Below are 25,486 nucleotides of genomic sequence, written 5' to 3' on the forward strand. Positions count from 1 at the left end.
TCTGGGAGGCTCTCCTGATTTACTGCTCGCTGTCTATCGAGATAGGCAATGTGTTTGTGGAAGAAAATCAGTGCTTGTTGAGCAAACTACAAACACCCTAGCGTTGTTACACGGCCCGTGAGTTATTTAATGCTTCCCCACCGGAGCCCCGGTTTGGTACCCGTCAGCGTGAGATGGTCTGTTTGCCTTTGTCTCTTGCCGGACTCAGTTCTTCCTGGCAGGGCCCCTCTTGATCATTTTTGGCTGATCCGAGAGGATAGTACTGCCCCACAGACCACAGAGGGTGTGGAGTCCTGTCCTTTCTACTTCGTTTTAACCTTCCAAAGCCCTCTACCACCTCGAGGCTACGGATCCTTCAATAACGGTGATGCCCACCGAAGCTTTCCCGGATCGCTCACAGATGCAGCTAGCCCCTCTCCTCCCCAAACTGTAAACTCGGTCCTCTCTTCGGGAATAACAGAAAGCGACTCCCTCAGGGCCTCAAGCGTATCATATCCTTCCGGGAATTTCCAGGGCAGAAGAGCACAGGGCTTAGCCTGGAAAAGGAGTCCGGAGAGTCGCTGAGTCCATCAGTGAAAGATTCTGTAACTAGAAGACGGACTGTAGGGATTACCCGGTGGTGGGGTCCTGGCTAGGGGACCTGCCAGGCGTTTGGAATTAGGAGGCATTTTTAAAAAAATGTGTGGGTGGGGGAGGGGCCTACACCTTATAGTTCAGTAACTTACTGTCACAGGAATCCTGCACGATAAAGCATCGCCTCGTGTCCCGATGGGTTTCTCAGGTCCTCTTGGATGCTTTATATATACACACAAAGTAGTTTTTGTACAATCTTCCTATGGATTTCCAGGATTTAATATGGGGTAAATTAAGAAAAAACTGTACTTTACGGTGTGTGGAACTGACCAAAAGCTTTGCACTGTCTGGAAAGTCTCACAGCCAATGACACGTGTGGTCATGGAATCTGACTTGACAACCAGCGTCCCCGCTTCAGCCTGCCTTTGTAGTAGCTGCTTTCGGAGTGATTCTAGGTCTGTATACAAACATGTTTATTTTGTTCTTGCTTCACGTGTCAAATATCAAAAAAAATAAAAATAAAAACTAGTGTCCACAATGTCCCATTGACCATTGTTTTATTTTAAGTGCAAAGTGATTCATTTTAAGTGGGTGTGAATATCTGACCATTTTATAAAAGTCCTCTAGTTTAGCTGTTCCTGATTTCTTATATTTTTTGCTTTACTGAAGTTCCATTTCTAGATAGACAACATTATCTCTGATTTTTATTTTAGGATTTGTTATAAAAGTGGAGCATTCTGTTAGTGCTGAGACCACTGACCTAGTACATTCTGGGATGGTGTCCTTATTTTACAGAAAGAAAATGGGACTCTAGAGATGAAATGATGCACCCAAGGTCATAATTTGATTAAAAAGTAGCCTTTTGTAGATTAATTGAGATATAGCTCTAGCACAAATAATTAACATTCCAGATTCTAATACCCTGGAAGATTACGTTCTCTTGCGTAATACGAAATACCAGCAGTTAAAATAATTTGATCTAACCTTTAATAACATTTGTTGTTATCATCAATTATTCCTCCCTTATCCCAGCAAAGGTTCTTGAAAGAAAATTCTTTTAACTGAGATTTCTGTTTTCCTGATGACCCTAATATAGACTAGAACTATGTTCTTTGGCCAAAATTATCCTTTGATTTAGTGCAGGGCTACACTGAGCTTTCTCCTTCAGCCTCTAACACCCCCCGACCCTGTTCCCGCAGAAGACGTTTGAGTCCTTGTTGGAAGGAAGCCCTTTCTCTTCCAACAGTATCATAGCGGCCACCACTGCCTCTGTGGCTTCCCTCTGCCTCCTTCTCTTCTGTGTCTTCCTAAGCAACTTTATATAAGAATTACTGACCTGTGACCCCGCGGAGTGCCTTTGAAGGTTCCTCGAGTATCGAGATCTTTTTCTCACGAGGGACAAGGACTGGCTTTTCGCTGGCGGAATCTGTGGACGAGCTGTCTTTCTCACAGCCATTCACGTGGCCGTTTTGTATCTGGGGCGGCAGCGGCTGCGGGGGCCCGGCCTCGGGCCTCTCTGCCTTGTCCTTCGTAGCCTCTTTATTGCCTTGATGCTGCTTGGACTTGCTTCTTTTTCTTTTGTTGTTCTAGAACGAGAAACAAATGAGAAGTTAATATTATTCTGCTCAGGCCCTTGAGTTAGAAGGTGAACCTGAGAGATCAAAATAAAATGTGTTAACTTATTTGCTCTCTGGCCCTTCTAATCGAATGTGGGGAAACACCTACGTCTTTACTGACCACCCACGTAGACATAAATCTCTTTTTTTCCCCTCACAGTAAGTTGTGTAAACTTTTAACTCATGGACCCAGTAAACAAAAGAAATTCCCCTAGAAGGGAAAAACAGCAGGGAATGGCTTAAAAGCCGAAATATTATTTGAGCAAACCGAAGCCTGATGTATGTGAAGGGGAATACAGTCGAACCTTGTGAGAACTGCTTTGAAATAGCCTGAATTCAGACGGCGCGCCACTGGAGAAGCGCTCGCGTTCCTTACAGAGAGGATGGCGCCAGGTGGGAGGCAAGGAGGACTCTAGGGCGCTGGTGGTCTGAGGACAGGAGCTCGAGGGGGACAATCAGTACGAAAAAGACCACAAGGCCTTGCAAAATGAGGAAGTGGAAGGCATGTCCCAAAGTCCAAGTTGGGTCTCTGAGCTAAGCCTGGATCAGCCAGGGGATTCCTGGAAGTGCTGCCCTAGGGCACGGGGCGCAAGGCGGCCATGGGTCCCATAGTCATCCCGGGAGTATTTCAAAGGAGGCACCCAACTGCGATAAAGTCAGGCCAAAATGCTCTGCGTCCACCCTGGGTTGGGACTGCGCAGCTGGAATGCTGGACCTCTCAGGGCTAGTCAAACAGCATGACCAGGCCTCACTTTACACCCAGTCCTGCATCTTAGGCCATCAAAATCGTTTTGGACCCTGGTGATCACGATAGGTCAGGTTTTACTGTCCCTCTCCTAAAATGCCCTAATGGTCAATATATAATAACATAGAGGAAATTAAGAAGATGTTCCCAATTCCGTGGAACGCTTTCCTTGACTTCGGTTCTGTACCCACAGGGGGCTCCGTGGAGTTAACATTCAGGCCTGACCCCTCAGCCTGGACTCCTGTCCCCACCCCGCTGCAGCAGGAGCTCCCCGCTGGACACCAGCCTGGCTTTGTTCTCCAGCACATATGAAAGGAAAAAAATAAAAGGGAACAGTTTTCTCTTAATTCTCCTCCCAGCTCCTCTTCTTTCCCTTTGAAACCACAATCACAGCCCCGAGGGAGGGCTCCTCCAGCCCAGAGAAGCCATTCCCAGGATGAAGGGGAGGGCTGGCCGCCCAAATTCCCACCCAGGCTCTGAGTCTGCTGGGCCGGGGAGACCATTTTCTCAATGAGCCTCTAAGATGCGGACTCTACGGCTGCTGCTCCCCGATTCACGTCAGAGAAACTCGATACCTCAACCACACATCCGGCATGTTTCCACAGACGTGTCAATATTGCCTTTCTATCACTTGTGAATCGTCACCTGGCACAGACTTCAGGGAAGCCATGAATGGAGTTAAGCAGAGATTGTCAAAGGGGCTGACTCAAGAAGGTTAAAAAAAATAAATAAATTAAAAAAAATAAAAGGAAAGAAAAAAATATCTAGTAATTCTTCCTATTTCCATGAATCTAGGGGGTGAAAGAAAGAGGAAGGGTAATTTCAGTCATCTCAAGATTTTAGGAAAGTAATGTTGCTTTCTGTTTGCTTACAACCTGTTCTGCAGGCGTGCGATCTTCCCTCGGTGGAAAAGGCTGGGCTGGCCTGTTATATGGTGGGATACCCAAAACACAAGGCCCGACTGCGAAATAACGGGCGTGGGGGGAGCAGCTACTTTGAAATGAGAATAGGACTTTTTGTGAAAGTCATCCAGCAGGTCGCAGGCCCCAAACAAGGGTGGCACACCATATGGGAGCTGGTGTGCTTCTACAGATGCTCACAGATCAGGCGGGCCCGTGCGGGACCCCGAGGGCCACGGGGTTCCTGGACACATCTCATGTGCGCCCCGAAGCCCCACTCCTTGTGACTAGCCAGGGGAGCAAAAGGACCCGAAGTGGGCAGAATAAAACCTCCTTATCTGTGCTCTCGAAGAAAGGCTTTTTCCAGAAGGGAAAACGGGTCCCTAACTCACTATGACTTCAAGGTATGTTCTTTCTTCTTCTTTTGTTAAAGATCAAATTTAGAACTCGGCAAAAAAGAAAAAAAAAATGTATCTCAGGGTAGCCTTGGACAGATTCTTACATTTGGGAGAGCATGAGAAAATATATTTAGAGCTTTTTAAGTATCTTTAAAACACTCTCTAATTTTTTCCTTTGTGCTATGGAATATGTTCAGGCAAGTTAACGTCTTGAATCCTTTGAATTCCCCGTCTGGGCTCCCCTTAATACTTGAAAAAAGAAGAAGTCGGGGACTTCCACGGCACACCTGGTGGTTCAAGACACTCGAACAGGAAGCAAGGGCATTAGCAGTGAGGCTGGCTGGTAACTGAGGAGAGCCTGCAAATTGCAAACCTTCTATTTATACATTATCAACCTTTTTGGAAGAGGCATGAAATTGGTAACCTTGTTTAAATGGTAACCACCATGAAGGTTTTGACTAGAGATGTTATTAATTTACAATCGATATTCATCTTACCTTCTTTTTCCCCGTCATATTCCATTCTTTTAGAACTTGGACTGCACTGCCTAGACAAAGACAAAGAACCTTCAACACGGATTCACATAATAAATCACCGCACAAAATTCACCTCTGTCTTTCCATCCTGGCAGCGATTTTTTTTTTTTTTGGCTTTTCAATTTGTTTTGATACATCCTACCTTAATAAAAATGCCAGTTTCATTTTTTATTTCCAGATTTTCATTTAATTCACTGCATGATGTTGGTTTTATCAAAGCATTAAAGCCTCACTACATGAAGCTTACCTTTGTATCATTATGTTGTCTTACAGAAAATGAAATATATATCGAGAATGTTCTGTCAGCTGTGTTGCCATAGGTGGAATTAAAATTGTTCTGTTTGATATATGAATCAAAATACCTGTAATCTTCCAGACCAAACATGGGATTTGGAATATTATTAACCAAGTGAATCGAAGCTTCTTGTGTGGCCCTTCCTGCCCTTTCCCTGCCTTTCACCCACTACAGTCCCACTTTGCAGCTCGGTAAAGAGGACAAACTGACTATCTGATGTTAGTTTCACGCTTGTCACCTCGCAAAGGTACAGAATGGGCTCTTCCGAAGGCAGGCTTCCACCTGGAAACAAAAAAGTAGTTCGTCGAATGACAAGCTGATTCCAGGTTTTCACTTTCATATGTGAAACTTACGTTCACATACCTATGTGGCCATGCACAGGCTCAGAGAGGAAAAGCCTAACCTGATTAAGTTGTAAAATATTTTAAAAGACTGATCAGCTATGGTCACTGTCTCCACATGGCCTAACGAATTCTCCCTCATTCCAATTGGGTGGGGCGTCATTTCAACACTAAGTTATTGAGTTATTGGTAATGGGTACATGGGTTGTTTTCATATAAATAGGTACTTCTTTTTTTTTTAAGATTTTATTTATTTATATGATAGAGATCACAAGGAAGCAGAGAGGCAGGTAGAGAAAGGGGGTGTGGGGAAGCACTCCTGAGCAGAGAGCCTGATGCAGGGCTTGATCCCAGGATCCTGAGATCATGACCTGAGCCAAAGGCAGAGGCTTAACCCACTGAGCCACCCAGGCGCCCCTAAATGTATTCTTTTAACAATTTTAAGCCTTCTCGTACAATCTCATTATACTAATAGTTCTCTACGATGAGTGTGTTGGCTAAACAAAGATGAAGTTCAGGCTGGTCTTTATAACAAAATTTCAAATTAGTAGAGTCCCAATTATTGAGTCCACTGTCACTGTTAGATAAGCAGAAGGCCATATTGCTTTGACTAATGTTTAAACAGGCTAATTATTCCTATCTATTCAAAGTTTCCAATTCAATGCCCCTCTTAGGCTTTCTGAGTTACATGTACTTGAAATAATACGACGGCACTTAAAAGTAAGCTATAATTCAGACTTTTTATTAACTGAGCTGGTCTCTCTCTCATTTGCCCAGAGAATTAATGTTTCACCATATTTTCCTTTTGGAAAAGGAAAGTCACTTTCATTAGGCTTCTTGGTTAGTCAATCCAGGCTAATAATCATTAGGGTAGTTCTTACTTACAGCTACATTTCAGTTTTCCAAATAAAATTAAATCTTAAGAAAGTGTCAAGAACTGTTCTTTTTAATCAGAGAAAGGAGGTGAGTTATTTACTGCTTGAAGTGCAATATTCAGTTATTCCCCGAATTTTCCTATTTTGACATAAATTCTATCTGCAATTTGGACAATGAGCTTTTAGACAGTAATTCTGAAGGAGAAATACTCATGTTCACAGCAAATTTTGAAAACGTTATTACTAAATTTTAATTATACTGAAACTGCTCAGAGGTTTTGAAGCCACTTGGAAACAGTGCTTTTAATATGCCTCATTAGTGATTCCTAACAAATATTTTTGAATATCAGTGGTTTTTAAGCAAGTTTCCCAACTGGTCCCCAACCAAAGTGATATGAGGTTTCTCAGCAATCAATGAGTTACTGTAACGAGATCTCAACACTGATGAGGTGACAATTTCAAGGACAAGCAAGGTGCATTACTTAGATACAAATGGATCTGGTGACTTTCTTTCAGTTCCTGGGCATCTGTGCGTTTCAACAGGGCCACTTTGTAATAAAAACTTTCATGATGGGGAATGTGGGGGCTTCAATCCAAGTGAGGGTGGGGAGGAATGGGGATAATAACCTTTTTCCTTTCCTAAAGCTTTTTTCCATGCAAGTGATGTTGGCAAGTGAATCTTGAGAGTTTATTGGAGCCAGGATGTGCAGATTTCCAAAAATTTTTTTCTTGAGACAAACTGCGCCAAATGCTGCAAATTAAGTGAATATCAGATTCTCTACTATTTGTTCCTTACGACTCAAAATTCTGTATCTGCTCGTTCATGAGGCAAAAAAAAAAAAAAAAAAAAAAAAAAAAAAAAAACCAGAAAATTTACTCACTATGGGGTCTACCTGCAGGTCTACTTTGAATGACAATCATTTTTAAATTCAACTGGGACCCTAAACCTTGATTGTGGATATCAGAATGTGAGAGTGTATCAGGATCTTGCCTGAAATGTCTTGTAAACCTTGGGGAAATTATTCTATTCCTAGGAAAATAAGTAAATCAAGCCATCCTTAACAGATCAAGTATAAGCAGGATATACCTGAGAAACGGACTGACGGGTCTTCCTTGACCACATTTATCAGATGTGTTTAGCTGGTCCATATTTATGACAGAGAAACTAACACCAGAATGGAAGACATATGGTAATGAAGGACAAGCAGGAGATCTTTGTTCATAAATGGAACGTGCTCAAGGAGGAGAGGAAAATTTCCCCATAATTTGCAGAAAATATAAGGGAGGAGGTCACAAGTTTATAAGATAAACATATTCCTGAGACTTTAGATTCAATAATGTCACTTTTAGACAGCACAAAGGTTCTATAGGTAGGTAAGATGAACAGATATTCCAATTAAGTAGGCAATCTCAAAATAAAAAACGAAGGATATTACAGAATAAACCAGTCTTCTCAGACTGTGTAAGCATCAAGTGCAAGGACAGCAGTCAATCAGGCTGTGGAGAACTGTGCTGGCTGAGGAGTTGAGGAGGCCTTCTGGATCCGGAAGTGCATTACTCTCCATGAACAAGGACACCATCAAGTAAAGGACATGTTTATAACAAACATGGTGGATGATAGAATTAATATCATTATAACAGGTAGCTTTTGGAAACTAGCTACAATCTTCTTCTTCTTCTTCTTCTTTTTTTTAATGAAGGAAAAAGAAATCCCAAATCCTGCTCTTACTGAGTATGTAGATGTGTTTTTAGACCTTAGCATATTTTGGGGGCGCCTGGGTGGCTCAGTGGGTTAAGCCTCTGCCTTCGGCTCAGGTCATGATCTTAGGGTCCTGGGATCGAGACCCACATCGGGCTCTCTGCTCAGTGGGGAGCCTGCTTCCTACTCTCTCTCTCTCTCTCTGCCTCTCTGCCTCCTTGCGATCTCTGTCTGTCAAACAAACAAATAAATAAATAAATAGAATCTTAAAAAAAAAAAAGCTTAGCATATTTTTATGAGAATTAAAATATTAGGAATGAATTGTTATTCAATGCATTTGGGGGAAAAAATTCAATGTATTGAGAAGACACAGAAGAGTTATGAGTCACGCAGACTTACCATCCACGAAGGCTTGCACTGCTTTATCTACGTTAAAATCAAACTGTTGTAGCACCAGGACGATTTCATTATTGCTTTTGTTGGGAACAACTGATCGAACTGCATAGATCTATAAAGAAAAAGAAAGATAAATACTTTAAATATCGTTCACCCATGAATCTCTCATTGGGATAGAACTGTAACTGTTAGAAAGGCCTTGCAAAGCCAACTGGTCTCTCTTCGTGCCATTAGGCGGACTCGGGCATTTCAGACCAGTGAAGATTCATCCTAGTAATCACCTCGATACCCTTTTTATTTATGTACACATTTTCACAAAGAGCTCCTTGTGGGGACCGTAGTAGTAAGTGTGAAAAGCCAGCTCTGGTCTTGCGATCCGCCTTGCCCCCAGCCCACCCACCCCAGCCCACCCCCAAGACTACAGATGCGTACAAGATGTGTTTTCAGTGAAGACACAGATTGTTTTCTGTCTCCGGCCCTCCTCTCCACAGGCTCGGGGGCTATCTTTGGAAAACGGACAGAAGCAGCCTCGTGCCTCAGCTTCTCTTATCTGCACAGTGGAAAGAGTCATCTCAAGGCTCACACAAGTGTGTTGTAAAACTCCACTAATGTTTACAGAAATATAAAAATGAAATATAAAAACATGGGGCATTGTACTTTTGAAATGGCAAGCTTAGCACATTTCTGAAAATCAAACATTCAAAACATTGTAAAAGTAAATACCTATATGAGGGCTAAGGATTTCCACAGGTTAAGTTGATAATAAAATTTTAATGGCCAGATGTATTTCTTAATCAAATTTAGCACATGTTCTTTACTAACAGAACTGGTTGACCTCTATCCCACAGAACTTGGAATTATTACAGGATGCACTACTTATTTGAGCAAAACCTAGCTCACCCAGCTTTCTTTTCTTTTTTTTTTTTTTAAAGATTTTTTAAATTTATTCGACACAGAGAGACAGCGAGAGAGGGAACACAAGCAGGGGGAGTGGGAGACGGAAAGGCAGGCTTCCTGCTGAGCAGGGAGCCTTACCCGGGGCTCTATCCCAGGATCCCAGGGCTCAATCTTGGGATTCCAGGATCATGACCTGGGCCAAAGGCAGGTGCTTAACGACTGAGCCACCCAGGCACCCCCTCACCCAGTTTTCTATGGTGGGGATTTCCTTAGCTTCTAGTGATAGATTCTAGAGTCTGCGTTGTGCCAAAGTCATGTGGTATCCATAACAGTGATCATGAAAGGGCTGCAGAATCCTGACATGTTTTCATCAATGGTTCAAGTGTGGCTAATGGGGCTTTGGAATTACATACAGTTTACTGTAATCAAATCCAGGAGTGATGGATTATATGGGTATGATATGTGCAGTGTGACTCTAGTGACCAGAACGTTTGGTTAAGCAGCGTAGCCTGTTTACTAATTACGTCAGAAAACGGGCAGCCTATTTCACACAGATCTGTACACAGGAGTATTTAGATTATTACGAGCAAACAGCACAAGCTATGAGTATCTAACTTAAGAGAGGTCTGACACTACTGATCAGAAAACTGGTTTTGAAACTTGACATTCATAAATGCCACATGTGGGTTTTACTGAGGACTCTAATATTTGTATGTATGTGACTCAAGATTCCTTTAATTTTTTTTTCTGTTCTCACCTTTTAGGATTCTTAGCTTTTTAGCTTACACATTAAAAAAGCTAACTTCTTCAGATATAAGTTCTTTCTCACTTTTTCTCCTTTCCCTCTTTAAAGATCCATTCAGTGAATATTTTTTTGAACACCTATTGTATGACAAGGCACCAAGCTTCCTGGAGCTTAGAGACTAAAGAGGGATGTATACATTGATCAAATGATCACACAAGTGAATACATACTTCTACATTGTGATTAATGCCATACTGTCATATAACAGGGTGACTTGACATTACATATGCATGCTAACATCTGAAAGACAAGTAAGAAGAGACGGGTAGGAGGTAAGGGGAAAAGCATTTTAGGTAGAGGGAACAGCATGACTGAGGACAGAGGCCCAGATGAGGAAGGAGTAGCTGGAGGGGAGGGAGGCGGGTGGCTGTGATTGAGGCTTTCATAACAGAGGATGAGGCCAGTTGTGGGCAGGGACTAAATCCTGCAGGGCCTACAAGGCCCTGCAAAGGATTTAGGTCTTATGGGCATCCCTCAACCATCCTTTCTTTCTTTCTTTTCTTTTCTTAAAAAATATTTTATTTATTTATTTGAGAGAGAGAGAGAGAGTGAGAGAGAACATGAGAGAGGAGAGGGTCAGAGAAGCAGGCTCCCTGCCTGAGCCGGGAGCCCATGTGAGACTCAATCCCAGGACCCTGGGATCATGACCTGAGCCCAATGCAGTTGCTTAACCAACTGAGCCACCCAGGCACCCAACCATCCCTTTCTTCTTCATTGGGTTAGAAAAATAGCTTTCTCACTCTATTTCTCTCTAATTGTGTAAGTTAAGGTATTCAGTACATTGATTTGCTAATTTATATCCTGAGAGATGATTAGCAACACAGCATTAGCTAACACCTCTATTCTGTCACATAATCACCATTTCTTTTTTGTAGTGAGGACATTTAAGATCTACTCTCCACAACTTTCAAGTATATCATAGAACATTATTAGCTATAATCACCACATTGTACTTTAGGTCCCCACAACTTGGTATCCTTATAACTGGAAGTTTGTGCTCTTTGACTCATATCTCCCCATTTCTCTGTCTCTTTTTTAATGAGAACCTGAGAGAAAAACAAGAACAAAAACACCTTCATCCAGCCAAGGAAAGTCACTAACAGTGTGTGTCCAATAACAGATACAATTGACCTAGTAGTTCCTAGTCCGTTGGAGTTATGTATGAACACTACATTTACCCCTCTAATGTAGTTCTTTTATTTATTTTTTATTTTTTAAAAAGATATATTTATTTGGCAGAGGGACAGAGAGTCTTAAGCAAACGCTGTGCAGAGTGCGGGGCCTGACTTGGGTAGGGCTGGATCTCAGGACCCTGAGAACATGACTTGAGCTGAAATCAAGAGTCAGACGCTTAACCGACTGAGCCACCCAGGCGCCCCCGGAGTTCTTTTAAATAAAATTCTAGCATTTCAAGCGTTTCAAGGTTGGTTAGCATTATCTAAAATTTCTTAATAATTATCATTATCATTACTTTATCACCCATACCCTTCTATATAATGCAACGATCAGTTATTAATTCCATTAATTGCATTATAATTACATTAGATCAAAGTTTTCAATCTACCTGTACAATTGTGTGATCGTAAAGACCCAGAATTATGGAATAAACATAAAGGAACTGCTGTCCTTGCCTCCAGTTTCTCCTCTGCAAAACACATTTTATTATGTTAAGGTGAAGCACAATACACAAACCATAGCATATGGAGACACTTCTTTTTTAGGCATTTATACAAGTCTTGCCTATTCCTCTTTAAAAGGAATAAAAAACAATAATCACAGTCAGATATAGAAAACATCTATCCTTGTCATTTTATATATTCCAACTCTAAACATATCCTAAGAAAATTGCCAATAACTGAGTTCTGATATCAAATCTAACTATGAATATTGCCTACAGTCCTCAGAGGAAGATCCCTAAGACAAGAATGTCCTGTTAAAGAAACAGAAAAAAGAAAAGAAAAAAGGATTTCTGCCTATCCTTAGACATTCCACAGCGATGTTGAATTCTAGTGAATTTCTGCGCCAAGCTCTGTTTGCTTTCATCACAGGGCTTGGGTAATGGGAAGACAGTACTATTGTCTTTCCACCTTCCTCTTTATAAATCCACGACCTCTATTTTCCAATGAAGACGTTTTTGGGAAAGATGGAGAAATCCTGTATGCTCCTATGTGCCTGTAAAAATACAAGCACCTCGGGGTGTCAGTGTTCATGATGCAGGAGGCGTGAGAAGGGGTCCGAGCATTTCCATCTAAACAAGACCTCATGGTGAAGTAGCTCCAGAAGAAGGAGTGGGTTAGGGAGAGGCTGCACGAGAGGCTGCCTCTGCGTTTGGAAATGAAGCTCCCGGAGGAGCGGATCAGTGAACGCGCGACTCCCGGGGGTGCGCCTCCCGGGAGCTCACACAACTCGCGCCCGCAGCGCCTGTTTCGCAGAGCCCGTTTCTGGCGCGCGGCCTCTACTTCGCTGCCACAGCCCAAGCCGGTGTGGCTGCCGCGGCCGCTGCACCCAAGGCCCTGCTGGAGCCGCGCCCGCCGGGTCCCTGTCGGGCTGTCCCGCCCGCGACACCGCTGTCCCGGAGGGGCGGGGCGGGCGGCGCGGGCTGCCGGGTGGGGGGGTGGGGGGGGTGGGGGGGTAGGGAGGGCGTCGGGACCGCGAGGGCGGCAGCGGCCCATTCAGCGACCGCTTGCGCTCCCTCGAACCCCTGCTCCCTTGCTGGGCTTCTCCTAATTTAAGTCTGATTTGGCAAATTCAGTTTGCCATTGAGAAATGTGCCTTTTGCGCTCCGCAGTTGCTCGGATTTTCCCTTCCGCGTGGTCGTCTCCCCTGCCGGGCTCTCCCGGGGGCTTTCTGTCTGGCTGGGCAGGCTCGGCCCGGGCTGCCTCGCGGGGTCAGCCAGGGTCCGCCTGCTCCAAGAGGCCAGGCCCAGGGGCTTGCACAGACGCTGCTTGGTTTCAGCTTCCCACGGAGCCCACCTCCCCTGGACTGGAGTGGTCTGGGCTCAGAGCGGTCGGATGAGCTCGCTCCCGGTGTGCATTCGCGGAGCCAGTCTGGGATGACTGCTTAGAAATTCTTCTTGGCTTACTGATGAGTCACTTAGACTATGTCTGAGTTTCAAAAATGGTTCTCAGACTAGGGTTTTCAATGCACCACACAGCTCTGTGATCGGTGAAGCAGACCCAGTATTCTCCAATAAACATAAGACAACCGCTCTCTCTGCTTCCACTGCCGCCCACCCCCGCAAATTCGCTGCGAGGCTACCATCAGACTACATCACTCAAGTGTGATCACCACCGTTCCTCCCCCTCTCTTACGAGGAAAGCTGTGGCTCTACGACGTAGCATTCAACCTGCGCTTCCAAGCTGGGTCAGGCTCGGCCCAGTATCAGCTCCCACCCCCACTGCTGTCGGCTTTGCCCTTGACAGGAGAGGCCTCTGCTTGTCCAAATCGTAGAGGCCAGCTGAAATGCCATGTGTCCCATGAAGTCCTTTCCTAGCCCCGCCCAAAGTGACCCCACCTCCTTTCACTTCCCGCAGCCCTTCTCAGTCAGTAGGGGTCTCTTCACACCCGGTACCTTCTGCTCTCTGCCCTAAGTGCGCCGGTGCTGTGGTCACTAGATGGTAAGCAACACGAGGGCACGAGTTCTCTCAGACCTTTCTGCATAATCAGTGCGCCCACCCTGGCCCACCGATAAGGCACCTAGTAGGTACTTAGCAACTCTCTGTTGAGTGGGAGAATGCCAGCCTGTAGCTAATATCCGGCTGCTGTTTTGGGTCAAAGGAAGATCCTGCCCGCAGGTTTAGCCCTGCCCACCACTCTGCATTTACCATCCACAGTAACAGGGCGGGCAGCGGGGAGTCAGTTGACTGTGGTGAGGAGAATATGTACCTAAATTTCAGTAACAGAGATGGGAAGGCTATTTAGGAGACTTGATCATTTTATTTCCTTTTAGGTACTCATAGGATTTTGTGAAATTTTAAAAATATGAAATAGCACAGTAATTGGCTATCATTCCAAAGGCCAGCCCAGGGGACAGATAGTGGTTAAGCTCTCCCTAAGGCACGGGCCCTGAGGATGCCCAGAGGACCTGGACACAGTTCCTGCCCTAAGAGGGACAGTGGAGCAGTGGGGCAGAACCGTTTGTACCTGGAAGTGTACAGCAAGCCCGTGATGTCTTTATGAACACACTGGGGTACTGCAGAGAAAGAAACAGTAACTTTTGCCCGAGGAGGGGGGAATACTTTACAGAGGAGACAGCCAAATATCAGAGGGAGCTTTGGAATTGAACAGACCTATGGTCTATTCTTGACCTGGCTACATGCTAGCTCTAGGACCCTGGATGCACTGCTTAAATTGTTAAAATCTGGTTTTGTAGCTGTAAAATGAGGATATTACCTGCTAGGGTCTCAATAAAAATGAAAAGAGATGATGCATGTCAAGTGTTTGATATAGAATTTGGCATATATTAGCTGCTCAATAAATTTTTAAAAGCATTGGCACATTTACATTGGGCCACGAAGAAGAAAGGTCCCTCTGGCATGTCTTTGAAATGGAAAGAACATCTGGCCAGGGTCATGGCCAAAACTTACTTGGTTTCCTCTCTTCTTAAGAAACTTCCCACACAGCCTCATTGAACGGTCAGTGGACCTAAGGCTCTCCTCATTCCCTCCCTCTCCTGCAAGCTGATGCACCATAAGGAAGCCCATCTCGAGGGTAACTAACAACATGTGCTTTTTGCACCCCCACCCCCTGCTCCTTCTTCCATTATTGATTCACTAAATGCCTTCAATGATCAGGCACTGTACTAGTGGCTGGATACAGTAGCAACAAAATAGTGAAGGTCACAACAACGCTATAGAGGAAAAGACATGGAAATGTGTACACTTAAAATGTATATAATTGCAGCTCGTGCTAAGTGAGTGATATGAAGGAAGCAATCAGGATGTAGTGATAATGATCACAGGGGTCAGGAAGTGGCCTGGCAGAAAAGACAAGTGAGCTAATCAGATTGTCAGCCTGGGGAGTCTGGGCTCTTCGACACTGGGAGAGAACAGAGTGGAGATGAAGAGGGCTGTTCTGGAGCTGCCTGACGTCCTGCCTTCCTGCTTCTTCAACTTTTCTTGAAGTCCCATGAGACCCTACCAGACCTTTCTAATAACCTCTCTTGTATTTGCCCTAGTTCAAGAGGGTTTCACTTTCTAGAGTAAGCAGCAAGTGCCTAGATGCAACACAAGCAGCTAGGGCTGAAAATAAAAAGAATAAAGCCAAATAATTGATTCAGTTGGCAAAGGGAGAAATGGACGATTTTACAGATAAATTCAGTTAGGATGTGAAGGACAGAATGGAGAAGGCCCAAGAGCCTGGTTCACGTACCTCTTCCTGCACGTGTGTTGGTGTCACTATTTATGTGACTACGTGTCCCACTGGGATAGGAGCTCGTCAGTGAGAGAGACCTTTGTTTCATGTTTATGGGGGCCTAGAACAATGGGTGGCATTCAGTAGATGATTCATAAATGTTTGTTGAGTAGATGAATGACCAACGGTATGAACTGAAGGAAGTAGGGAGTCTAGTAAGATGGCTATGGAAATAGCCCAGTTTCATTTTGTTTTTGTTTTTTTTTCCAGTGCATTTCTGAAATTCAGCATGAAGTATGACAGTATTTTATTTACTTATTTTTAAAGATTTTATTTATTTATTCGATAGAGACATTGAGAAAGGGAACACAAGCAGGGGCTGTGGGAGAGGGAGAAGGAGGCTTCCTACCAAGCAGGGAGCCCATTGCGGGGCTCCATCCCAGGACCCCAGGATCATGACCTGAGCCGAAGGCAGATGTTTAATGACTGAGCCACCCAGATGCCCAAGTATGGCAGTATTAAAAAGGATTCGAGCCCCAAATGGGAGGAGTACCTCCTAGGTCCCAGGCACTGTATGTGGCTCATCTTAGCCTTGAAGAGCTTGCAATCTTGTAGCTTAATCTCCTCCCCTACAATAAGGACAGCAATCAAACAGCCAGCAACCTCCTTTTCACATCAGCAAGAACCAGAGTTATTTATGGGTTTGCCATTCCTGCAACTTTGAAAGGAATTTTATAATCAGCTTTGGTCACATTTCTCAAATGCTGAGCCGTTCGGAGATGCCTTAAAAACAGCTCATCTCTGTACGTTCTGCTTCACTTGCTGGACCACTACTATCATCTACACACTAATGAAGGCGCTTCTCTTATGAATCTTCTTGAGGAAGAAAATACTCTTTGTAAACCAGCACCTCTGCATCCCGGGTAATTCTATAATTTAATTGCCTTTTTTAACATCTACTTTCTGCCAGCAAAAAAATATGCATGAGGTGTTGTCATTTTCTACTTGGCTGACTTTTGGGGAATTAACACCAGGGGTACAAATCAAAATTAACTTTTTTTTTTTTTTTTTTTTTTTGCAGGAAACCAGGATTAGAAGGAATAATGAAGATTTGGAAGTGGAAAAAATGCAATTTTCATAGGATCATGGGAAGTTTAAAGTAGAGAAGATGTTAGAGATAGGCTAGTTGTGGCTTCTCAAACTTTAAAGTATATTCAGGTCACCTAGGAATCTGATCAGAATGCAGAACTAATTCAGACGCTTGGGGCAGAGCCCCAAATTCTGCATTTCTAATAAGCTCCCAGGTGATGCAGATGCTGCTTGTCCAAGGATGTGGTAGGCATAATAATGGCCCCCCAAGACATACGTGTCCCAGTCCCCCAGAACCTGTGAATATGTTAGGTTACATGACAAATTAAGGTTGCACAGAATCAAGGTTGTTAGTCAGATGACATTGAAATGGGGAGATTATCCTGGATTATCTCAGTGGTCCCAATACAATCACAGGATCCTTGTAAGTGGAAGGAGGGGGAAGAGAGTCAATTTTCAGAGTGATGCAACGTGAAATGGACCTGACCGGCCGTTGCTAAGTCTGAAGATGAAAGGGGCCATGACCAAGGCATGCAGCTTTTAGAAGCTGGAAAAGGCAAGAAAACAAATTCTGCAACTAGAGCCTCCAGAGAGGAACACAGCCCTTGCTGACATCTTGATTTTAGCCCAATAATAACCACTTGGACTTCTGATTTCCAGAAATGGAAGATAATCCATCCGTGCTATGGAAAGCTACTAAATTTGTGGTGATTTGCTACAACAAAGGGAAACTAATACAGTGGTGTGCAACTTGAGGAGCAAGGTCTACCCGTTTCTTCCTCCTGGTAGGGGAATGTCTTCCGCTTGCTTGCCAACTGACCCCTTAAAGGGAAAATACACCTTCCAGGGGCATCTGCATGCCTCAGTCCATTCAGCATCTGCTCAGGTCATGATCTTGGGGGTCTGGGATAGAGCTCCAGCCCCGCGCTGGGTTCCCTTCTCAGCGGGGAGTCTGTTCCTTCTTCTTCCTCTGCCCCCCCCAATAAATAAATAAAAATGTTTCTTAAAAAATACACCTTCTAAAGGGTAGCACTTCCATATTTTGAGGGAATTCTAACTATTCATTCAAGCCAAATTCTGTGAAGTAAAGTGACATGAATCTGACACAATCTTTGCCCCCAGGAACTGACAAAACAGTGTGAAAATAAGGCAAAGTCATAAATAACAACCAGACAAGAGTCATTCTGACAACGAAATCCTCTCTGATTCACATGTTCTCTATGTTTCTATTCACCATGAACCCTCACAGGTTTCCTTTGTTTTTGGCCTGGACTCTGGAAAAAGCCTTCTGATTGAGTTCTCTGGCTTGGTTTTTACCTCTCTCCAAACCATCTTAAAACAACCACTGCACAATAAATCTCCCCAAAATGGTTAAGTATGTTTATCTGACTGAGGGCAGGGGCCGGCAGTGAGAAAGAATTTGAGCAGAGGGAAGACAGGAGATGAATGGATTATGAAACAAAGGCCCGGAGGAGATGGGAGAAAATGGTATCCAAGTCCATGTGGAAAAGCAAACTCTGGAAAGGAGTGGAGTTTCTTCTCTCTCATTCTTGGAATTCTGAGAAAGGAGAGAAAGGAAGATACAATGCAAATTTGAGATTGTGAGGAGGAACTGTAAGGAAACTATTTGCTGACTGAGAGATCTAGAGCTTGCTTCAGGCTTTAAAAGGTGGAAGAGGCTCAGAGCTGCCTTATGGGAAGGTGAGAGGACTTGTCTTAACAAAAGGAAGCACGAAGGGCAGGAGTGAGGGTCCACGAACGCTGGGCAGCACGGACCTGGCCTGATTTCCCCTAGCACTTCTCAGTAAGCCAAGAGCTGGTGCAGAGAAAACAATGCTTCAAGCGTACGAACCATAAGAAACACAGTGGTACATCTTAGGGCTCAGGAGATATAGACAGAGTCATAAATGCAGCTGATGGAGGGATCTGTCGTCTATGAAGGGGAATGACCGACAGAGAGTGGGGGAGGCTGAGGGTTGTGGGAACCTGCCGAGAACAGAGCCGATGTCGAAGAGAAGGGGAGGAAGAGAGACGTCAGTGATCACAAGGATGTTGATATTGCCAGTCGTTGGTCCTAGTCTTCTGCAGTGTAAATAGATCCTTTTCCTTAAGGTCAGCCCTTGGCTTTTCTCAAGGAACCAAAGTGTTCCGCAGAATGCCATCTTTTATGGAGTAAATGTCTGCTCTTCATCAGGTTTTTTTTTTTTTTTTTTTTAATTAGCAGTGTTTCCCAAGATTTTACCACCCTGGTCAAGCTCCTCTAAATGTATCTGAAATGTGGTTCTAATTGAAGCACATTGTTCCAGAGCGTGTGGATCGGAGCAGAGGACTGTGGGCCCTGCACCTGTCCTGGATGGGCTCCATTTATCCATGAGAGGAATCTAAGATGGCATTAGCACTTTCATCAATTACTGGCTGAAATGGGGGCTTACTTTGCTACTAACACACCGTGGATTGTTTCTGCGACAAGTGTCCCCTGTCCTATACTTGTGCAGTAATTAGAATGCAAGGGTAGAATTTTGTATTCATCTTTGTTAAATTTTAATCTGTAAATCCCAGCCCATTCCTCCAGTCGGCTATTATCCCCTGGAACCTTGCTTTTGCCCGCCCCCCTCCACAAAACATGAAATGTATTAGCTCTTCCTTCTAACTTTGTATAATTTTTTAAATTAGTTGATGTCTTCTATGTCTTTCCCAAACTGATTTGAAGGTTTGGATGGGCCGGAGCCAAGTACAGAGACCAGAGTATTACAAGAACTTCCTTTGGAGCTGATGATCACCTTTTAACCCATGTTTATTCATTCAATCACTGTGCATGGACTTTGCTGAAGGCTGGACTGCACGCGGTGACAGGCATACCCCTGACCAGCTTCGGAGTTTACAGTGTAGGAAGGCAGATGTTCCATGAATGTCACAAAGGGAAAATAAAGATGATTTGGGTGACAGCAACAAGGGAACCTATCCTTATCTAGAATCAGGGAAGCCCCATCCCAAAACTGAGAATGAAGGGTGATTAAGACCAGGAGAGGGTCGGGGGTGGGGTGGGGAGGAAGAAATGGAGTGTTCTACAACAGCACACAACCTCTAGTGATGGACAGGACAGAGTGACTAGAAGCACGTTCAAAGCCATGATGCTCCAGGATTGTGGGAGCATTAAATGTTAAAAGGAAGAGGATTTCAGATGAAGCTGGATGGAAAAGGCACGAGACAATGTAGTGCAGGGCTCAGCAAGCCATGCTGTCATTTTGAGCCTGATTCTGAGAGCAGGCCATTGAATGGTTTTAGCCAGAAGATAGTGACAGTTGCATATTTAAGAAGGTCACCGTTGTGTCTATAGAAATGAGCAGCAGGAGGTCAAGTGGACGGCAGGATTCTAATGCCGTCTGTGTCCAGGGGACAGAAAACAGACCAAGATGGGAGCAGTGTAGAGGATGACTCCCAAATCAGTTGAGAGGAGTGATTGATGGGTGTTTAACTAGACGCAAGGAATGAGGAAGACGCAAGACTATGAATGAGCCAGGTTTCTGGCTTGATCATTCAGGTGACAGTGGTGTCACTGGAGAGACAAGGAGTCCTGGTAGAGGGGAGCACCCTACCTGGGGGATTTATGAAGTCTCCACAGAAATACAACCTCTGAATCCGCACCTCCAAGGAGGAACCGAGCCAGGAAAAGAGACTTGGGCACTGTTGGCATCAGATAGCGGTTCTCAGCCATGGCCGCCAACTGGAAACATCTGGTGAATTTTAAATGTATTCCTACACCTGGGTCCCATCTCCAACAAGTACATCTGGGCCTGGTCATTGATTTTTTGTTTTGTTTTCTTAGTGATTCTAATGTCCCTCCAGAAACTGAGAACCACGAGTGAGAACTAGAAGGGAAGTCCTACTAGTAAGGGACGGTGTGGAAGGAAAAGAAAAGAGAGTGGCTCGGGACAGACCTCTTTTTGGGTATGACTGCTCACCTGTCAACAGACTGACTTGAGTACACGACCTAGCCATCCATACCTCTCCATTATGTATGCAATGTCATAACTTCAAAAGTATCCGTTCTAGTTTAGGACACTTTTGTTAGCGTTAAAGAGGCTACTCCAGATATCCATTGCTTCCTAAAGAGTCACCCCAGAACTCTGTGGTTTAAAACAATAATCAATCTGTAATTTTCCAACGTTTCTGCTGGTCAGGAATTTGGGAATTCAGCTGTGTAGGTCTGGCCTAGGGTCTCCTGTGCAGGCAGGTGGAGGAGCTGGTGGGGCAGGCAGAGGGACGCAGGTGGGGTCCAGCCAGCGCCGCTCTCTCTCCTTATGGAGACTCGGGCGTTCTCCACATGGGCTCTCCTTATGGGCTAGTCTGGGCTTCCTCACAACATGGTGGGCTTCGAACAGTCAGAGTGTCTATATGGCAGCCCAGAGGACCAGCACGAGTGTCCCAACTGGTAAGAGAGAGGCGGAATCACCCAGCCTTAGAAGTCCCATGGCATTCCCTCCTTTTCACCGCTTTGGTTAACCAGTTCCAAAAACCTAATTTTTAAAAAATTTTTATTTATTTATTTGGCAGACACAGATCACAAGTAGGCAGAGAGGCAGGCTCCCCGCTGAGCAGAAAGCCTGATGTGGGGCTCCATCCCAGGACCCTGAGATGATTACCTGAGTCAAAGGCAGAGACTTTAACCCACTGAGCCATCCAGGCACCCCCAAAACCTGCCTAATTTTAAGGGGAGGGGCACAGAACCCAACTCTCAATGGAAGAAATATTGTTAAAGCTATTGGAGAATACAGTCCACCTCAAAGGGTTAAAAACAACCACCACCACCCAGATTTCTTTCCATCAGTTCTAGGTCTACTCTTTGTCAAGTCACTGAACATTTGAGGGGGACAAAAGCAAATTAATTGAACCGTTGTTGTAATACCAAATGGAAATTGATAGCTTAAAGTTATATAACTTCTTGAATTCCTAGAACTAACCTGATGACTTGTAGAGCAAGAGACATTTAAATGGAGTTTTCTCCTATCTATAGAAATAGTAAAATTAATAGTAAAAATCAGATAACCAAAGTATCTTAATTCTTTTAATTTCAGTCCACGATAAAATTTTCATATTAGAATTCTGACCTTTAATCTGACACCTGCAGGTTTAAAAAATATATCAAATGGCTGCTATTAGCAGCTGTGGTACCTCTAATTCATACTGAGATAAGAAATGAGCTTTATGCCTATTTTATTTTACTGATTTAGCTAGCACGGATTCAGTATACACCTGCATGTTTACTGTAATTGTGCTCGATTCCTCATATTTTTCCAGAACTACCAGTTACATTTGCACATAATTTAGAGCATGGCGAGCCCCCAGTCTGCTGGAAGTGTTTTCATCCAGCCTGTTACACCCACACGGTATTAGGACTTAGGTAAATATTCTGTCTAGCTACTTTCTTTGATTAATTCCACATTTGGGACTTACTAGTGAGGACAAAATAAATAAATAAATAAATAAATAAAAGGCGATGTTATTTTTACAAGGGATTTTGTTTTTGAGATGTTAATCAGAATAGAAAAGTAAGATGCTTTTGATTGATCTTCTGCTTCTTAGAATATTCAGTAAAAATCTTTCCTCCTTTTCTTTGGAGTTTGTTTGAGGTCTCCACTTTGGTGGGGGGAAAAGATAATTACTGACATCCACTCTCACTCTGAGTTTTTTTTTTTTCTCCTGCTCATTCACAGAAATTTTCAGACAAAGAGTACCAGTAAGATATGTCACGATTACCATTTAATCAATACCAGAATAAAGAAGTTAATTACCTGTTAGTCAATACCAGAATAAAGGAGTTAAGTTAATCTCTAAATTATTTCAACCTTGGATATTTTTTCACTGTGGTGTTAAGTAAGGAGACTGTCTAAATGCCATGGAAACCAGGAACACTTGCTTTGGGGGAAGTGTGTTTGTTTTCACCTACATACTATGTTTTAATTCCTACAGGGTTGACCAATTCAAAACAGGCATGCTGGTTTAAGCATTGGTAAAAATTATCATCCAACTGATCATGACTTGTTTTACTGATGATTTTATGACTTAGGCTGCTTTTCCTCTAACGGCAGCAAAAAAGAGAATTAAAGCTCGTTTGCACATTCCATCTCAGTCAAACAGCTAAAATTATAACGTCAGCCAATAAAAAAGCCAAACATTAAAAAATGCCCATTGATGGAGAAGTGAGTAAAGAAATGCAGTATAAGAAATGGAAATTAGAGAATCAATTCCATTTACTATAGCACCAAGAACCATAAGATACCGGAATAAACCTAACCAAAGAAGTAAAGGATCTATATTCGAGGAACTACAGAACACTCATGAAAGAAACTGAAGAAGACACAAAAGGATGGAAGACCATTACATGCTCATGGATCAGAGGAATAAATGTTGTTAAAATATCTATATTGCCCAGAGCAGTCTATACTTTCAATGCCATTCCGACCAAAATTCTATGGGCATTTTTCAAAGAGCTGGAACAAAAAATCCTAAAATTTGTATGGAATCAGAAGAGACCCAAATTGCTAAGGAGATGTTGAAATAGAAAAACAAAACTGGGGGTATCACATTACCTGATTTTAAGCTTTGCTACAAAGCTGTGATCACCAAGACAGTATGGTACTGGCACAAAAACAGACACATAGACTGGTGGAACAGAGTAGAGAGCCCAGACATGGACCCTCAACTGTATGGTCAACTAATCTTCGACAAAGCAGGAAAAAATACACAGTGGAAAAAAGACACTCTCTTCAATAAACGGTGCTGGGAAAATTGGACAATTATGTGTAGAAGAATGAAACTCGATCATTCTCTTACACCGTACACAAAGATAAACTCAAAATGGATAAAAGACCTCAATGAGAGACAGGAATCCATCAGAATCCTAGAGGAGAACATAGGCACTAATCTCTTCAATATCAGCCACAGCAACTTCTTTCAAGATATGTGTCCAAAGGCAAAGGAAACAAAAGCAAAAATGAACTTTTGGGACTTCATCAAGATCAAAAGATTCTGCACAGCAAAGGAAACAGTCAACAAAACAAAGAGGAAACCCACGGAATGGGAGAAGATATTCACAGATGACACTACAGACAAAGGGCTGATATTCAGGATCTATAAAGAACTCCTCAAACTCACCGCACACAAAACAGATAATCATGTCAAAAAATGGGCAGAAGACATGAACAGACACTTCTTCAATGAAGACATACAAATGGCTAACAGACACATGAAAAAATGTTCACCATCATTAGCCATCAGGAAGATTCAAATCAAAACTCCATTGAGATATCACTTTACACCAGTTAGAATGGCCAAAATCAACAAGACAGTAAACAACAAGTGTTGGAGAGGATGTGGAGAAAGGGGAACCCTCTTACACTGTTGGTGGGAATGCAAGTTGGTGCAGCCACTTCAGAAAACAGTGTGGAGATTCCTTAAGAAATTAAAAACAGAGCTTCCCTATGACCCTGCAATTGCACTACTGGGCATTTACCCCAAAGATACAGATGTATTGAGAAGAAGGGCCGTCTGTATCTCAATGCTCATAGCAGCAATGGCCACAGTTGCCAAACTGTAGAAAGAACCAAGATGCCCTCAAAGGACGAATGAATAAAGAAGATATGGTCCATATATACAATGGAGTATTATGCCTTCATCAGAAAGGATGAATACCCAACTTTTGTAGCAACATGGATGGGACTGGAAGAGATTATGCTGAGTGAAATAAGTCAAGCAGAGAGAGTCAATTATCGTATGGAGAATAAGGAATAACACGGAGGACATAGGGAGATGGAGAGAAGGGAGTTGGGGGAAATTGGAGGGGGAGATGAATCATGAGAGACTGTGGACTCTGAGGAACTAACTGAGGGTTTTGGAGGGTAGGAGGGTGGGGGGTTGGGTGAGCCTGGTGGTGGCTATTAAGGAGGGCATGTATTGCATGGAGCACTGGGTGTGGTACATAAACAATGAATTCTGGAACACTGAAAACAAATTTAAAAAATAATTAAAAATTAAAACAAAACAAGTCTATCAGAAAAAAAAAATGTTGTATGTATATATAATGGAATACTCTTCAACCTTAAAAAAAAAGAAGGAAATCCTGTCCCGTGTGACCACATGGATGAACTCTGAGGACATTCTACTAAGTGCAATAAGGCAGACACAGGACGAATACAGCACGATTTCACTCACATGAGGTCTCTATAAACAGTCAAACTCCTATGGACCCAGGGAGTAAGAACAGTGCTTGCCAGAGTCTGGCGGGAAAGAGAATGGGAAGTTGCTTTTCAGTGGGTAGAAGTTTTCAGTTTTGCAAGATGATTAAGTTCTAGGGGAGTGCTGTGCGACACCGGGCTGTGGTTAAGCACACATTCTACCCTCAGAGAGGATAGAACTCATGTGAAACATTCTTATCACAATAAAAGAAAAAAATGTTAGCTTTAGGTTATGCAATTGATCCCCATCATCATTTCAGTCCTTTTTTTTTTTTTTCTTTAAACTGATAGTCACCTTCAAGGATGAGAAGCAGAGTTCTGAAGGGCCTGCAGATAGGGTGACATCAGACATGTCCTACCAGTGAACCATAAATGGACCTTAGAGCTGGTTTAATCAAATTTCTTGATGTTCCAAGAAACTGAGCACAGACAGGTTATGTCCTATACTTGAACCGAGGCAGCTCATTTGTATCAGAGCTAAGACTGCCTCCAGGCTCTCTGACCCGTGACACAGTCCACTTTGTCGGGCTTGTAAGACACCTCTATGGTGGGAAAGGCCATAAATTCATCCAACATTAGTGCTCGAGAAGATTCTGGAAAGCCTTTGTGTGGACCCCCTCATTGGGCAGATAACAGAACTGAAGGCCGGAGAGGTATCTACCAAAAGATACACAGTTTTTCAGCAAAATTAACATGCTTTCTTTCCTTAGATGTGATTAAAAAGAGTACATTTTTAA

The 25,486-nt window shown here is 43.4% G+C and overlaps 1 protein-coding gene across 10 annotated transcripts in view; it reads right to left on the reverse strand.

Moving 5' to 3' along the window:
• The window catches only part of SPATS2L (spermatogenesis associated serine rich 2 like), a 164,477-nt gene that overhangs the window by 51,423 nt on the left and 87,568 nt on the right, over positions 1-25,486 (reverse strand). For all 10 annotated transcript variants that reach the window (XM_082688969.1, XM_082688964.1, XM_082688968.1 and 7 more), the window contains 3 exons: positions 8,377-8,485; positions 4,729-4,778; positions 1,910-2,159 (listed from right to left, as the gene is read on the reverse strand). In XM_082688969.1, the coding sequence (XP_082545095.1) occupies positions 1,910-2,159; positions 4,729-4,778; positions 8,377-8,485 (409 nt within the window). The remainder of the gene's footprint in view (positions 1-1,909; positions 2,160-4,728; positions 4,779-8,376; positions 8,486-25,486) is intronic.

Source organism: Mustela nivalis (genome assembly GCF_964662115.1).
Source record: "Mustela nivalis genome assembly, chromosome: 11".
Taxonomy (NCBI): Eukaryota; Metazoa; Chordata; class Mammalia; order Carnivora; family Mustelidae; genus Mustela; species Mustela nivalis.